The sequence below is a fragment of the Cannabis sativa genome, chromosome 9 (assembly GCF_029168945.1).
Source record: "Cannabis sativa cultivar Pink pepper isolate KNU-18-1 chromosome 9, ASM2916894v1, whole genome shotgun sequence".
NCBI classification, from domain to species: domain Eukaryota; kingdom Viridiplantae; phylum Streptophyta; class Magnoliopsida; order Rosales; family Cannabaceae; genus Cannabis; species Cannabis sativa.
Window position 1 is genome coordinate 14,437,604 of NC_083609.1, and position 17,046 is coordinate 14,454,649.

General features: G+C 34.1%; 2 protein-coding genes and 1 non-coding gene across 3 annotated transcripts; 2 read left to right on the plus strand and 1 right to left on the minus strand.

The window, feature by feature from the left end:
* The first annotated feature begins 877 nt into the window (after positions 1-877).
* On the plus strand, positions 878-4,246 carry LOC115723765 (E3 ubiquitin protein ligase DRIP2-like). The gene is made up of 7 exons (XM_061104031.1): positions 878-1,135; positions 1,544-1,643; positions 2,088-2,433; positions 2,583-3,094; positions 3,199-3,249; positions 3,514-3,586; positions 3,741-4,246. Exons 1-7 carry the CDS (start codon positions 1,018-1,020, stop codon positions 3,906-3,908), a joined length of 1,368 nt encoding a protein of 455 aa, XP_060960014.1. The 5' UTR covers positions 878-1,017; the 3' UTR covers positions 3,909-4,246.
* A 564-nt stretch (positions 4,247-4,810) lies between these two features.
* On the minus strand, positions 4,811-7,104 carry LOC115721695 (PRA1 family protein D). Its single transcript, XM_030650760.2, has 2 exons — positions 6,384-7,104; positions 4,811-5,213 (listed from the first exon to the last, which is right to left on the minus strand). Exon 1 carries the CDS (start codon positions 6,935-6,937, stop codon positions 6,401-6,403), a length of 537 nt encoding a protein of 178 aa, XP_030506620.2. The 5' UTR covers positions 6,938-7,104; the 3' UTR covers positions 4,811-5,213; positions 6,384-6,400.
* A 5,344-nt stretch (positions 7,105-12,448) lies between these two features.
* LOC115724331 (small nucleolar RNA Z103) lies at positions 12,449-12,533 on the plus strand. Its single transcript, XR_004013128.2, has one exon. It is a non-coding gene; the product is annotated as a small nucleolar RNA Z103 (small nucleolar RNA).
* The last annotated feature ends 4,513 nt before the right edge of the window (positions 12,534-17,046 follow it).

A 17,046-nucleotide genomic window follows, 5' to 3' on the forward strand; every position in this document is an offset into this window, starting at 1 on the left:
ATCTTGAGCTGGTGGGAATGAGTATCAACAACAATAGGGGAATGAACAAAGGAATCTAGGCCAATCTAAGATCGAGGTCTTGAAGATCGGCGAGGAGCAGTTGAAGATGGAGGAATCGGAGCAGAGGCGTCGTTGGGAAGTGTCTCGGACTGAGGAGGCTTAGAATTAGATGGAGGAAAACCATCTTGGGATCTTGTTGAAGATTTGGCCATGGAAGAAGTGTGAGATGTGTGCTCTGATACCATGAGAGAATTCGAGAGAGATAAAGACAATATTTTATTATCTCAATTGAATTAAATAGTTTGTACAGAGCATATGCCTATACATAGGCAGCGAATGAGAACAAAGTTAGTTGGAGTTTAACGAACTTGAGTTAGCTCCATAACCGAAAATAACAACCTCGAACATAAACTATAAATTGAACTAAAGCTTATAACTAAGAGCATCTCCAATGGTAATAAATAAAGGGATGCTTGCTTAGGTGGATAGATGAAGTGGCAAAATTTTGAGATGCTACACCATTGGAGGGAAAAGAATGTTATTCTAGGAATATGTGTGAATGTTATACAGTAGCATTAATTTTATCATTATTTTTTTAATAAAAAATTGAAACTAAAAAATTATTGTTACTAAAAAATTAAATAATAATGTGTGAGATTATAATTATAGTATTTTTGAAGAGTGATATCCTATTAATGGAATGATTTTAGAAGTAAGAATGTCAAAAATGATGTAGAAGAGAAATAAAATATATTTTTTTTTTTTAATAATGTAGAGAATTTTGGAGATGCTCTAACTATTTCTAATACGTAGTGATATGATACTTGCTTCATGCACCATGTGTACGTGAAATAGAACAAGATGAGGTGAAGTGAGATACATTTTTATAAATGTTTATACTTATATACATATATATATACATATATATATATATGCAGATCTAGCTTATACTTATATACTTGTATTGTTTATATATATATAAATTCTGTGTACGAGTACAGTTTTCTGGATTAGAAGATGATGGAACGTGAAGTAGTGAAAGTTCGAGCGGACATGGTTGCCCAACGCTTAAAATGCAATCTTTGTCAAAACTTCCTTGATGACGCCACTACTATAGTTGAATGCCTCCATTCCTGTGAGTTATATAAATATATATATATATTTAAATATTTGTATATATATAGATATACATCTCATCATTTTCCTAGTGTCTGTTTATATCATGTATATAGATAGTATACAACAAATACAATAGGCAGCCTTTCTTATATTCTGACCATGATCTTGGTTTTCTTGGCATATTTTCTGACTTGGTTAACATGTTCTTGATTTAAGTCTTGTTTAGTTAGAGTTTCTAATATTAGCAATTATGAAGCTTGATGAATAATGGATTCTTCTACTATATTTATATTCTCTAATCTCTTCCAAGTGAGAATGAGGCCATTTATGGTTTTTCCGTTCTCGATTGGTTTTCTACTTTTTCTAAAACTATTGGTTGTATGGCTTTTGATTTATTCTAAACTCTTGAGAATCATATAAATAGTTTGTCGGGTGTGCATTGTTAAGAAGATAACAGAGGAAGGGTGCAATACCTGTCCAGTATGCAAAGTCGAATTGGGTGCTGTCCCACTTGACAAACTCAGGTATATCACTCTTATATACTATTCAGAGATTTTCACATTGTAACTAATTATTTATATATGCAATCTCAAATCAATGAATGTTCCAGCTCTATTACCTTTTGTTGTACATGTCAAAAACACTGAAGAACCCCCACACATTAGTCCCATGTTAAAAAAAAAACATCACAAAAAATAAAGAGACAGAGAGAGAGAGTTTAAGGAAAAGCTAAGAAGATTCACTTACTAGAAAAAGAAAAAAAAAAAGGAAGTCTTTTGTTTTGGTTTTGACACTTAAGATTCCTAGTGCTCTGGCTGTTGTGAATTGAATTTTAACTGCTTGATCAGTTCTAGTAAGATATCTTGGTTTGTTTAAGAGTTTCTGTTATATATTTTTATCATGCATTGTATATTTGGTTGAAATGTTGTATATCCTGTTATTCGAAACTTCATTCTTTGTTTACACAGGTCAGATTACAATTTGAAACAACTAAGAGAAAAACTCTTCCCTCCCAAACTTATACCGAAACCCAATCCCGAAACCAAAACCAAAAAGGCTAACAACAAAGAGGCAGAGGCACATGATGAAAGCCATAGTATGTACTCATCATCAGTTCCAGTGACAGCTAAGAAGAAGGAGCGATCTCTTTCGTCATTGGCAGACACTGAATGTAAAGTATCAGCACTCAAGCCCCCCCTTTCTGGATTAAGAAGGAATCCTCCTAGAAACAGTTACATCCTCAGAGAATCAGCTATTCCTATTAGAGAAGACTATTTCAGAGCTAAAGTTTATGTGAATAGAAAGCATGGACAGGTTGTTAGACTATGCTTATTATGTCTTTTCAAATCTAACAAGATACTATAACAAAGCATTGATTAGTATAGTCAAAATTGAGCAAATAGTGTGTCTCGTTCTATGTAGACTTTTTATTGCTTGACATGTTTCAAATTATCATGTTGCAGAAGAATGCTACTGGGTCATCTAAGAATGGAGTTCAGAATATGAGTACAGAGAACAATGCCAAGATACTGAAAGAGAAAGTTGCAGCAAGCGATATAAAGACTGATGATCAGGCCAATACACAGGAAGCAACTGTTACTAATAACCCTGTTTTAACTGATCCTCCTGCCACAGTTTCTAAGGTACAAGGAAAAAGATTCAGAGGCCGTGGTCGTGGTCGTGGTGGTAGCCGTAGTCGTGGAAAAGATTCTGCTCCAACACTTTCAAAGACAGAAGAAATAGTTCAACTAACAAGCGCAACTGTCACTGAGGGACAACATAGTGTTCCTCCGGTTGAAAGTAAGGGTAGCGATTTTTCCACCGAGGGGCAGCATAGTGTTCCAGTTGAAAGTAAGGAAAGTGAACCTGCCACAGAAAGACAAGATAGTGTTCGGGTAGAAAGTAAGGGTAGCGAACCTGCAGAGATCAGATTCTTTAGTCCAATTTGGTTCTCCTTAATTGCTTCCCATGACCAGTAAGTGTTGGGTTTAGCTTGTAACATATCTAGATAGGACTTGTCATGGTTGAAAAGTTTGAATCTTTGCTCAAATATTTGATTTCTCTTTGATATAAATGCAGGAAAGTATATCCACCTTTGCCTCAGCTATCCTCACGCTTTTTGAGGGTTAAGTATGTTTCATTGCCTCACTATTTTGTTACACTTTTTCTATTTCATTACATGTTTATGTTAGGCATTGTAATCTATGCTAACACTCTCATTAATATTCTGTCATAATTTTTGCAGACATAGTCTTGAAATGAATTGACTGTGTATACTATTCTCTATTCATAATAGACTCATCAATTTAGCGTTCCTTACATTATGTTTCAAGTTTGATATTTAGTATTACTTTATGCGATTCTTATAAGATTTTTTTCTATGTGTTTCTCTAGAGATGATACTGTAACTGTCTCTTTGATCAAAAAGTACATAGTGAAGAAACTGAATGTTTCTAGCGAGTCAGAGGTAATTACTTCATATTTTGCTATAAATTTTTGACAAGTTTTAACCACATGAATTGATATAGTTTCATAATCAAGTCTTATTTAGTATTTCAAACTAAAACTGTTATTTTTGTGGGACACTAAATTAATTCTCTTAATTGTCAAAACTCTTACAGGTAGAGATTTTACTGAAAGGTGAACCAATGAGTTCAACACTACAACTGCGCAGCTTGCTGGACATCTATGGCCAATCAATGTCTTCTGAGAATATAGAGACGTCACCGGGCAGCTCAGGCGAAGATGTGGTGATGGATCTAACCTATGCTCGAAAAGCTCAGTCTTGAGTAAATCATAGTCATATCTCTTTTTCTATGAACAACAGTTATAATTTGGAGTAGCATCAAGGATTTCAGTCAGCATAAACAATTTCATGTTATTTATTTGTGATCCTCTCTTGCCAATGTTTCCTAATTGGTTTTCCTTTTAAAACAAGGTAAATGAGCTGAAAGTGAATAAGTGAAGCTAGAGTAATGATTTCTCATTACAACAATTTCATATCTGGTTTCAAAAGTAGGTCTTTTCCCAACTGATAGATTTGAACTTGTAAAGTCAAATCCCATTTTTCCAATTTAATTTGGTCTGTAATTTCATTTGGCATTATGACAATTTCTTTTTTTAGTGCATTTCTTTCAACTAATTTGTCAATTTAATTTTAGCAGTATTATTATCCCATAAGAGTAGCTCAAATGGTCTGATATGATATGAGGTTTGAGTCATACTAAACATTTAGTTGTTATAATATTCTGCTCCAGAGAGAGAGAGAGAGAGAGTAGGTAATATTATCACATCTAAAGTGGACAACTGAAATCAATCACTCTATTCTCTATGTACATTAAAACTAATAGGAAATCATAACTACCAAGTAGGCATTTTCAAAGACAGAGAACTAGTAAGTGAAAGAAATTGACAAACAATGTTACAAATCAAAATAAATGTTTCCAAGAACTAAGTTTCCTGTTTATTATGTTGGTACTAGGTACCAAATTGAAGAGACTCAAGTCTCAATGATCTTGTGGAAGAAAACTTCATCTACGTTTTGAACTACATAGACAAAACAAATTTATATTTGGTTCCAATAGTAGAGTGTAATGTATATGAACTCATGAAGGTAATACCAATTAAAATTTTCAATTTAATTTGCTTTATTATCACATCTACAAGTAGAATAAAAGAATGGTCGAAAAAGTACTATGAAATCTTGTAAGTAGCTGTATTAAAGAAACCAAATGGACCATAGAAATCAATTAATCTATATACACCATGAAAATGTATCAAATATGAATTTGCTTAAAACTAAAAGGAAATCATGACTACAAGTGAACATTTTCAAAGCCCAAAAACTAGTAAGCAAAAGAAATTGAAAAACAAATGTTTTGTCACAAGGTAAATGTCTTCAATATACAATGTTGGGAGAGACAATGAGCAATTTTGGACATCGATAACTTGGTTGCCAGGAATTAAGAATACAGTTTGAACAAGCTTAGACGGTTGAAACTTCATAGTATCAGATATTGACAATGAATTAATCGAGTCAAAATCTTCCACCACTATAGTGAGAACACCCCATTATCAGATATCGTTCCCAATCACTGCAAAGAAGAGAAAATGTTGACAGTGAAATTACGTTGAGTAGAAGCACAGAGATCAAAGCCTTCAACAAACATTTAAATGGTGAAAAGCTTTACTGTAATGTAATGGTTGGCTTCAGTTTAATAACCAAAAAAATTCTTCACTAATTACATTTCAAAGCAATTACATTAATATTTTTTATTATTATTATTTTTCTGAAACTAGGCTCCGGCCTAACCTACATTATCTGAGGCCAAAAAGCTAAAGCAATTGTTATGAAGGCGCCCTGGAAAGACTAGAACTTCAAACTTTGTGGGAGCAAACTATTATAGATACTACAAATCTGTTTCCTTGATCACAAATGCATGAAAAGGCCAAGTCCTTTTCAGATAATTGATCTAACAAAATACAACTGCCCATGACCCAAAAATGCAATTTTATTCTCACACAACTTGGTTTCACTACAAAACCTTAATGAGTTACTAAATTTGTTTCCTCATTAACATGACTAATAACATTTCGAGGCACAATCTTGTGTTCTTGATCACAAAAACATGAAAAGGGATTGCCTATTTTCAGATAACTAAGGGATAAAAAATATGCTGTGACCCCAACATGCTAATTTTCATTCCCATACACCTTGGTTTCTCTAATACAAATCATGAGAAACACAAAAGAGTGACTACATGTTTATCCTCGTTAACTCAACAAATAACATTTCAAGACACATTCTTGAGTTCTTGAACACAAATACATGAGAAGGCCAAACCTATTTTAGATAATTGTGATGAAAATAAAACTGCCTGTGATCTCAAAACGCAATTGTATTCCCATACAGCTTGGTTTCACTAATACAAACCAACAGAAGAAAAAAAAACCTGACCAAACACGAGTTTTTTCAGAATTTTTTTTTTCCTCATTATCATTGCAAGACACAATCTTTGTGTTCTTCGTCACAATGGCAAGAAAAAGGCCAAATCTTTTTAAGGTAAAGTGACTAAAAAGACAACATGCAATCGTATTCCGAAACATCTTGATTTTACTAATCCAAACCACCAGAAACATGAAAAGAGTAACCAAGCTCAGTTGGGATTTTCACCAAAAACAAACAAATAAATAAGAAAGCTCACTAGGAAAATTAGCATTACAAGTTAAAGAAATTTATACAAAAGAAGAGGAAGAAGACTCACCTCATATAATAAACAGGTCAAACAATTGTATAGGTACCAGGAGAATCATCTGATAACTGTCCATAAGGGGATTGTTGGTCATCCATGACTAGATCGTCCGTACTCCTAAGCAAAGCGTGCAACGACGCCAAACCAGCTCCAATAGCAATCGAAACAAAAAAGTTGAGCCACACGTGGGTCATGAACAGAGCCACCAAACTAACCACCCCAAGAACCGCCACGACGATTCCATCATCCACAGTAACACCGGCAACGGTGAGAGGGACGTCGCGAGAAAAGTAGAGGAAGATCCAGGCGACGAAGACGATCAAGAAGATGACTAGAGAAAACGGGTGGAAGATTAGGCTGAGGAAGAGGACGGCCAAGACCGCCATGGCGTAGTTGAATCGGAAATGAGTCAGGTTCTGGGCGAGCCTGGTGGTGGCGTCCGAGACGCTGGAAGGGAAGCTCAGTGCGGTCGGGTCAAAGAACTCTCCCCATGGTCGACGCGTGGCCATCGCTGACTGGCCGGCTTCTCTCAATTGGGACGTGAGTCCGGTGGTTTCGCCGGACATTGGAGAATCTCTGGGGCGAAGCAAGGGCAGAATGGTAATTTGGGCGTAATGGAAACCCTTTTTCTGAGAGTTATTGGTAATGCCGTTCGTCAAAGTCAACTATTGTAAATTTATTTGATAGGCATGGGCCTTCGTAACGGAACGACGAAAACGACATGAAAAGAAATTGATTAAACAAACGACATTTCAATGAAAATATAATACGACAATCTTAGTAAAACGAGACTTTCAAAACGGCAAGCGTCTCACTATTTTACTATAGTATATTTGATCATATAGATTTTATATTTTGGATTGAAACTATAGGAATAGGAATGGAATGCAATAAAATTTAAAATGCATAAAAAAAATTGATAAAAAAATCATTAAATTTTTTTTCTTGTTACATTGGAATGGTCATTCCTTTTTTTTTAAAATGGAATAGTCATTCCACCAAAATGGTGGAAAGAGCATTTTATTGGAATGTCATTCCAATACTTTAAAATGTAATCAAACAAATGAATAGAATGAAAATTATTTCCTTTCCATTTCATTCTCTCCAACCAAACGCCACCTTAATTCGCATAATATATTAAATTCAATATATAAAAGTGTGAACTAAATAGTTAATTTTATATTTCACTTTTTAATATCAAATTATTTAATATTTATTAAAAAATATTTTTTAACATAATTAATAAAAAAAAATATATTATTATTTTATATCTCCAACAATAAATTAATAAAAATAAAATAAAAAATAATAAATTCAAAAGATAAAAATATATATATAGAATAATATTTATTTTTATTTTAAATTATATATATAAAAAAATAAATTATATATATTTTGAAAGGGAAATTTAATTTTTTATGCTTACATTTGGTTAAAAAAAAATTCCTAATCAAATAATAACTAATATTTATAGGATATGACAACTTTTATGATATCCCTAAAATACTCCTCATTTACATCACCATCATTTACACAATCGGACCCCCATCGAATTCCACATCGGACACAATCGGACCCATCGGACCACTATCGGACCCATCGTACCATATCTACTACCAATTTTTTTTTTTTTATGTTTTTATACATAAAAAAAATAGCATCAGGTGACCATCGGACCCCATCAGACCACATCTGCTACTATTTTTTTTTTTTTTTATGTTTTCGTACATACAAAAGTAGCATCAGGTGACCATCAGACTAACATCGGACTACTAATTTTTTTTATTTTTTTTTATGTTTTTTGCACTAAAAAATTATGGGAAATTTGAGAGGGGTATTTTCTGGTTTTAGATAAAGTGGTCATATATTTTCAATGGTGATATATATTAGTTTAGGGATAAAATATTATGTATATGTAAGTATAGAAAATCAAATTTCCCTTTTGAAATCACTATATAAAAATAAAATATACATTTATGTTTTGAAATATATTTATATTATATGTATTATATTTTAAAATTATTATTTTTAATTATATATAATTTTTTAAAAAAAATATTTAAATATGTGTAGATTGAATTAGATTAGTTACTTTTACATATCAAATAACATTCCATTCGCACTAGTGCGAATTTTGAATTTTTTAAACCAATCCAATCCGTGCAGATATCCGCACTTTACAAATTAAATTAGATTGACTATTTTACGAATACAATTACATTGTTGGGGAGAAGGCGTGAGGTAAGAGTGTTTTTTTATAAGTAAGACTTATATTAAACAAAACGAAAACACAACCGAAACAGAGTTCAAATAGCAATCACAAAGGGGATTGCTTCCCTAACAACAGACCGCCTGCAAACACGATAAACTCTGGCAAGATAAGCTAGCTTATCAGCAACTAAGTTCTCTGCATGAGGTAGAAACTTGAAAGAAACACAACTATAAATTAATTGACAAAGACAAGCAATCTTTAAAAATAGGATAAGACCCCCAAGCAAAAGGTAACTCTCCTGAGGAAGAGCCTTGACTGCAACTGCAGAATCTGACTTGATCAAAATAGAGCTGCAATTTTCCTCAAAAGCCAGTGCCAAAGCCCTGTGGATGGCCACCAGTTCTGCTTTCAAAACACTACCCACAACATACTGAGATTGGTTCATAACAGCGACATCATCAACAAAACCATATTGAACCAGACCAATCCTAACATCTTCATCCAAAATAGAGGCATCAACTCTCAACCACAAATCCCAAACTTCAGTATCTGAAAGCTGATGAAGAGCAACATCACCTTGAATCACTGAGGGGACTTCAGTATTCAAACTAGCACTAAATTCATTCACCCTCTTCAAAATACAGTTGAGAGTTCCCATCACACTCAGACTTATGCCACGAAAGAGAATGTCAATCCTTCATAACCAGATTGTTTCGAATAAACATGCTACAAACACCATAAGCTTATTATCTTTCACACTGTAAAGCCAAGCAAAAAAGTCTTCAAAAGTCGAAATAGAAAGATTTTTTTTGTCTTTAAACCCCAAAGGTTGAGGAACCATAAGCTACAGACAAAGGAACGGCCACAAAAAAAATATGAAACTCAGACTCCATGTCTGAACCACAAAACTGCAAAGCATCTCCTGATTAGAAAGAAAAGTCAGACGTATTTTCAGAGGAAAACGATCCTTGATTATGTCACTTATTTGGTACAACTATGCTTGCATGGAAGGATCTGTTGCCGTTGCTGTTGCTGAAGAGACTTGATTGACTGGCCCTCCTTAGGGGGCTGCAAGCTTGAATGTACCAGGGTCTGGCTGGCCATACTCTAAGAGAGTGTATGGTGGAGGTCAGCCAGACTTGTGTTGTGTTGTAGGCCTTGGCTAGCCACTCCTAAGTAGGGATGTTGAATCTGGTCGACCAAGCCTATACTGGGTAGCTATCCATGTCGGTCTGCCCTGTGCCAGGCAAGGCTTAGTCGCCCATGACTCCTTGGTTGGTTGATGTTTCTAGTGTGTTGAAAGGAGGTAGATCACACCAGTTGTTGGAGTTAGGTGGACCTAGATACCTGAAGTGATTAGTCTCACTTCTCAAATTGTTGTTTTGGGTGTTTCCACCTATTCACAGTCCTAGTTGGTTGAAGATTGGCCTTTGGGTGGCTCGCTCCCCTCAAGGAGGGAATGCAGTCCCCTGGCTAGCCTGAGGTGCACCAATAGGTGGCTGGCCAACCAAAGGTTGGTCGATGGGGCTGTTATTGAGCCTGAGATCCCTGGTCGGCCCCCTAGATTGCTAGTTGCTGAGATATGGCTATTCTTGCCATTAGACCTTCGTGGCAAGACCTGTTCTCCTTTGGGTAGGGGAAGGTGTGTCCTGGTTCCTGAAGAACCTTGTAGGTCAGCATGCTGATAAACCCTCCCCGATCTGTTAACTAGTCTTCCTTGGAGTGGATCTTTGATGAGATTCTAGTCTCTTCTAGTGGTTCTTTAATTGAACTGCCTTATCATATCATTTTCTTCTCCATTGCGATGATCCAGCTCCGCCAGGTGAGATCAGAGGATGTCCTCTTGGTCATCCATCTATCTTAGGAATTCACGTCTCTATTGAGAGAATACATCATAATCAGCAACACATGGTTCTTCAGTTAGGCTGGCTTGGCAGGCAACCTCTCTAAGTTTGGCTAACTCAAGATCTTCTCCTAAGTCCACATGGGGCTTGCTAATAGCAAGCTCACCAATTCTTGGTCCTGTCTCTCTAGCATAGTACCAGGACGAGGTCAGGTTGTTATTCCTAGGGGTTGTTCCCCAAGGGTCCTTCCTTCAGTGGGAGGCACCAGTGGAGGGTCCTCCCTCAGAGGCAAGGGCCGATTATTCAGATCCACCGAGATGTTTGTGTCACTCTGGCCAGCTGTAGTGACTAGATTTAAAGTGCCTGCTAAAATGGCAGGATTGACCACATTTGCAATCACTACTACAAAATAGACTTTTGGTGTCAGTTCGAGTGATGTTTTCTTTTAAAAAACTGACACTAAAGACTACCCCAACTCTTTGGTCTCGATTTATAACTGACACTTATAATGACTTTTAGTGTCAGTTAATAAACCGACACTAAAAGTATAACTGTGACCAAAAATAATTTTTTTAAAAAAATATATATACAGAATGAGTATATGTCTCGGTTTATAACCGAGACCAAAAACACTAAAATGTTCTTTGGTCTCGGTTATAAACGAGACTTATAGGATTTTTTTTTTTAAAAAATAGAATAATGAAAAAAATAAGGATAAATACAATATATTATGAAAACCTAATATTAACCCTCTCTCTTCCCTTCTCTCTCTCTCTCGATACGCTCTCTCTCTCTCTCTCTCTCTCTCTCTCTCTGCTTCATATACCCTCTCTTCTTCTTCTTTGTGCGGCGCCGATGGACCCAACCCCAGAAACCTAACCCCGACCGAGAACCCATAAATAGTCCCTCAAAATTGCGAGGGTTTCTTAGCAATGGGGCTTTAATGGATTAGAAGAATTTAGCATTTAAGGGAACTGTGAAGCTCTTAAAAAATCTTCATCTTCATCTTCTCCGCCTTCACCTTCTTCAACTACAGCTCCAGAACCAGACCCAGAACCGGCCTCGCCTTACTTCTTAGACACACTTGGTACAGGTCGGTTCTTGACCAATGAAGAGCTTGATATGCTCAAATTCCTTGATGGGTTCTCGTATTCTCAAGAATTGGAATCTGGGGTTTTTTGTGTTCGGGTTATTAGAGTAGAGGAAATGGATATGACCATTTATTTGCTCGCTGAGTCCTTTGTTGAGTCCATGGATATGCCTTCGGCTTATGATACTCTGCTTAAGTTTTTCATAAAGCAACACTTGATGGAAAGAAGGTCTCTAATGCCTCATGCTGTAACCCTCGTTGGGTTTTTCAGAAAGAAAAAACAGCAAGAAGAAGATGATGATGATGATGAAGAAGAGGAATTAGCGGAACCGTAGAAGTTAGTTTTGACAAGAGAGGTGCTAATACTTCTACTTCTCCCCCAACGCCTACTCATCCCAAGAAGAAGACCAATGGGGCTTCATTATCACCTCAGCTTCACTCACAGGTATCATTTTGAGGAACAATATTGGTTTCTTGTAGCTTTAATCCATTTCTACAAAGATTTAATTTTTCCATTTCATAATTTTTGATTTCTCTCTGTTTCTTTATTTACTTTTTTTTTTTCTATGGTGTAATTTTATTTATGAATTAATGCCTGTGTTTTTGTTATGATTAGTGAAAAAGTATTAGTTTAGCTATTATGTCCTATTTTTCAAGCTAATACATCACTGCAATTCGATAATCTAGATCTTCTTTTTATCTTAGCTGATTTTGAAATATTTTATGTTATGTTAGTGTCTATGAAACTGATTGCCAGGGCTGTTTGCATTTGCTGTGAGCGCTGAGTATGAGCAGACGCCATAGTTGATCCGTTTCTGCGAATCGTAGAGGCCTTTTATGGCTGCAAGGAACTCATTGCCTCTCTCCTTTTCGTCATTTCAGGCAAATTTTCTTTCATTTTTATACATTTATATATATGTATATTGTTTAGTTGGAATTCCCCAGATGATTGAAGCTGATTATACTGAGAGCACTATTATTCTCCCTGAGAGAATCAAGCCAATTTTCTGATCCATACATTCACATATATATATATATATACATATTTTTGTTTCTTTTATTATTAAGTTCAACCTAACTTATATTTCAAGATGACTATTTCCCCAAATGATCGAAGCTAATAATATTGAGCGCACTAATGTTCATGGGAATTCTAGCCGTGGCTGGAACATGGACATAAGGATTTGCAATTAGAGGGTCTTGAGGAAGACTCAATGATGCAGATGGTGCAACTAGAGTTCTCTTTGTGTTAACTATGGTGTTTGATCAGATATGATATCAACTCGCTCTTAATGAAAGCACCAAACTGTTGACCTCAGATTTGGCCAACCGACAGCGGAGTCATATTCACACTGATGCTTGCCACATGTTACACAATTAGAACTAGAAAGTAACAGAACACAAGAATTTTTATAGAGGTCTGACCCCTTAATTAGTGGGTAATGACCTACTCCCCTTTTAGTTGTATTGATACTGAGAGTTAATAATTCATATCGCTATAGGTGGGATCTGATATAGCACTCTTAAGGTTACAAAGAATGAATCAAGGATGGCATCTCGAGTGTAGAGAGAAGCAATGGACGTGTGAGAGAGATGAGATGTCAAACCTAGAGCTTAAGGCTTAGGGTTTTCCACTTAGTTATGACTTAGGGCTTTAGGATTGAGTTAAGACTCTTTATATGGGAAAGCTTAAACCCTTCTTAGTAGATAAAATAAGCAGATATTTACATATTAAATTGATAAAATACAAAAGACTTGTTGGGTTTTATGCCCTAAATAAAACTCCATTTCAATGTAATCTATTTTATTCAATATCAATAAAGAAACAGAAGTATTTTTCATTCATTTGTATGTTTTGGTTCATCTTATCAATTGTTTGTCTATTTGATTTATAAATTCATCCAAACCCTTTTCACATACTTGATCATGTTTATTGTGTTGTCAACACAGTGGAAAGTAAACATGACTATGTGATTAAAGATTCCTAGATTTATCAGAACACTGAGGTTTTACTGATATGAAAATCTACAACAGAGTTTACTTGCATTTGGAGAAATGCTATGTTCTTTCCAGAGCATTGGTTAAAAGTTAAGCTTTGGTTGGATGCATGGAGTATGCATCGGAAGGGACCGATATTGAACTTTGACATAGATTTATTAAACTTACCGTAATATCTATTCAAGTCAATATCACCTAGTTGATCATAGATCAAATGATCTTAATCCTGATATGATTAGGTTCAATCTCAAGAGTGTTATTCGTGTTCTTTGATTTGTTAGTTAAGCCTACTTTTGGGTTAGGGTGATATGTACATTTTGGGAACATGGTAGTGCAATTGAGTGGGAGCGCTAACATAAATATGGAATCTATAGCTTCTATCTGGCAAATAGAAAGTAAAGGATGATTTCCTTCGAGCTTGACCAAACGAAAATAAATGGTGGAGTACTCATTTCACTTAGCTGAAATATTATTTATACGGGGTGAAGTGTTTTAAGGATAAAATATATTGTAGGGTGTTACGGTAATCTAATCCCTTTACAGTGTAGATCATCTATATAGAGGATCATTGATCAAATTAGGATTATAACAATGGATAACTAATGACGTGTCTATATGGTGGAACATATAGAGCGTTCTATATAGCTGAGAGTGCAATTCTAAGTTCTATGCGTGGATTCAACAAAGAATTAATAAGTTAGTGAATTTAAGATATAAATTCTTGATATGCTTATTGGAAGCTCGGATATATAGACCCATGGTTCCCACACTAGTTGAGACAATACTACTTGTAAGACTCATTTAATTGGTTTTGATTAATCAATTATAATTCTCAAATTAGACTATGTCTATTTGTGAATTTTTCACTAAGCAAGGGCGAAACTGTAAAGAAAGAGTTTCTAGGGTATATTTGTTAATTAAGATACTTTGGTTGGTCTAATTAATAAATATAATAAATGACAATATTATTTAATAATTAATTATAGTTATTAAATAGTTGAAATCGACATTTAAATGGTTGAATTTGAAAATTGGCGTTTTGAGAAAATGAGATGCAGAAATGATAAAACAGTAAAATTGCAAAAGTGAGGCCCAAATCCACTAAGTCATGGCCGGCCACTTATGTAGGCATTATCATTTAATATTTTCATTATTTTAATGCCAAATAATTCAAACCTAACTCTATGTGGCATGCTATAAATAGATAGTGATGGCTTCAGGAAAAGTAACTTTTACATCTATTCCTTTCAGAGAAAAACCTGAGCCATCACACTAAACCTAGCCGCCACTCTCTTTCCTTCTTCTTCCTTGATTGTTTCGAATCCTCTTAGTGATAGAGTAGTGCCCACACACAGCAAGTAGTACCTCAATCATAGTGTGGAAGATCGTGAAGAAAGCAAATCAACAAGAAGGACATTCAGGCTCAGATCTTGATAATACTCTACGACATAAAGGATACAAGGGTTAGAGATCTGAGTGGAAGGAGACATATTATTCCGCTTCATCTAATGTTAGGTTTCTCATACTTTATATGTGTTTATTTATAATCGTTTTAGAAGTTCATATTTATGATGTTAATCAACATACTTGTGAGTAGATCTAAGATCCTGGTAAATAATTTCCAACAAGACTAAAATGCCCCTCAAAAAAAGATATTTTCCATCTACTTTTGTGGGCTCCTAAGGCTCAATTCCCAGTCTAGCTTGCTGTCCACGTATAATGTTGTACACCAAAGTTATGCCAAGTCCAGTTCTAGCTGGCCATGCACCTGCAGGATGCAGGTTGGCCAGCCTTGTGTTGTCCAGAAGCTGGCTGGCCATAGGGCCAACTAGGGGTGGCTAGACAGCCCCCTTAAGGTGGCTGGTCTGTCACTCATCGTCCCGTTTGAGTGTCGGGACCCCCTGTTGGCTAGGGTGCTGAGTAGATGACTTTGACCTTCTTGTTGGTGAGTTGTATTGCCACGTGACGCTGATATTGGCTATGTGGACATGCCACGTCAGGTGGACAAAAATCGAGATAATAATTAATAAAAGTAGTATTTTTTTTGTATATTTTGTAGTTTATTCAGAATTGATTTATGAATGATTTGCATATATTAACAAGGTTGATGTCTTGTTATTTTTCTATTTATTTATAGTTATCTTTTTGTTATTTTATAGTTATTATGTGTATTATTATGGTGTATATTTTTAGTTTATTCTACACAATTTTTTTTGTTGTATATATGCGCATTTGTTTTGTAATTTTTTAGTTGTTTTAAGTGATTTCGAGAATATTTTTTGTTCAACAATTATTTTTTATTTGTTTTTTTATTTATGTGTATTTTTTTATGGTGTATATTTTTAGTTTTCTCTAGATAATATTTTTTGGTTTTATGTGTGTTGCTTTATAGTTTATTTAGTTAATTTTTTTGACATACTTTATTAAAATATAATGATAAGATTTTTTATTTTAGTTGGTACAATGTGCAACAGTAGTTATTAATATATTAATTATATATTACCCATTATATTGTATACCACATTTTGAAATCATGAGATTTTGTTATTTCTATTACTAGTGTAATTATTTATTTAATTTTTAAAAAATAAATTATTATTAAATCAAGTTGTCAAAACTAAGTAAAAAAATTCGTAATACAAAAACATATTGAGGAGTTGATATGAATTTACATATTGCAATTAAGTCATTATTTTGTTATATCAGTTGCTTTGTAGTTATTTTTTTGTTATTTTATAGTTGTTTTTTTTTTTATTTTATAGAAATATAATATTTTTGTAATTTAAAATTTTCAACATAGTATTTTTGAAAACTTGGTACAATAAATTAATATTTTAAAAAAAGTGTGAGAGTAAAGAGTTTTTGAAGCTAAACTCTCTCAATTATCACTCTACTTCCACTTAATAACCCTCTAAGCTCAAATTTTGATGGTAAAACACTCTAAACTACTAATCTGTTTGTAAATTTAAGGTGACATCTACTTTCCACATTTAACTACCGACATAGACTGCTTATCTGTACACTCTTATACACGTGATACGTTTATATTAGTACAAATATTGTTATTATTTAAAAAATATAAAAAATATTTCAAATTTTATAATATTTTTTATTTTTTTATATATATATTTTTAATTTTAAAATGACTTTTGAAAGTAATTTTTAAATAATAATATCTGGTGTACCAATATAAATATGCTACGTGTATAAGAGTACACACATAAGCAGTTCATGGTAGCAGTTAACCGGATGACACATTAAATTTGCTATTGTTTTAGTAATTTTGAGAATTTTATCGTCAAAATTTAATTAGAAGATTAAATATAAGTGAAACAATAATTAAGAGAATTTAGCTACTAAAAATTTGAAGGTAAAAATATAAAAGTGACCAAAAAAATTAGTATTTTTTGTAACATACCCTATTATTATTTTGGAGATAAAGGGTGAATGAAATAATGATGTGCTATTTCTAAGAAAAAAACATAAGAGAGAGAAATAATTATTGATGTCAAGGTGTTTGAAACGGAAATG

Coding starts and splice junctions, on each gene's coding strand:
- LOC115721695 (XM_030650760.2), bottom strand. CDS start 6,937: ATGTCCGGCGAAACCACCGGACTCACGTCCCAATTGAGAGAAGCCGGC.
- LOC115723765 (XM_061104031.1), top strand. CDS start 1,018: ATGATGGAACGTGAAGTAGTGAAAGTTCGAGCGGACATGGTTGCCCAA. Junction 3,095..3,198: donor TTAATTGCTTCCCATGACCA/GTAAGTGTTGGG, acceptor ATATAAATGCAG/GAAAGTATATCCACCTTTGC. Junction 3,250..3,513: donor TCACGCTTTTTGAGGGTTAA/GTATGTTTCATT, acceptor GTGTTTCTCTAG/AGATGATACTGTAACTGTCT.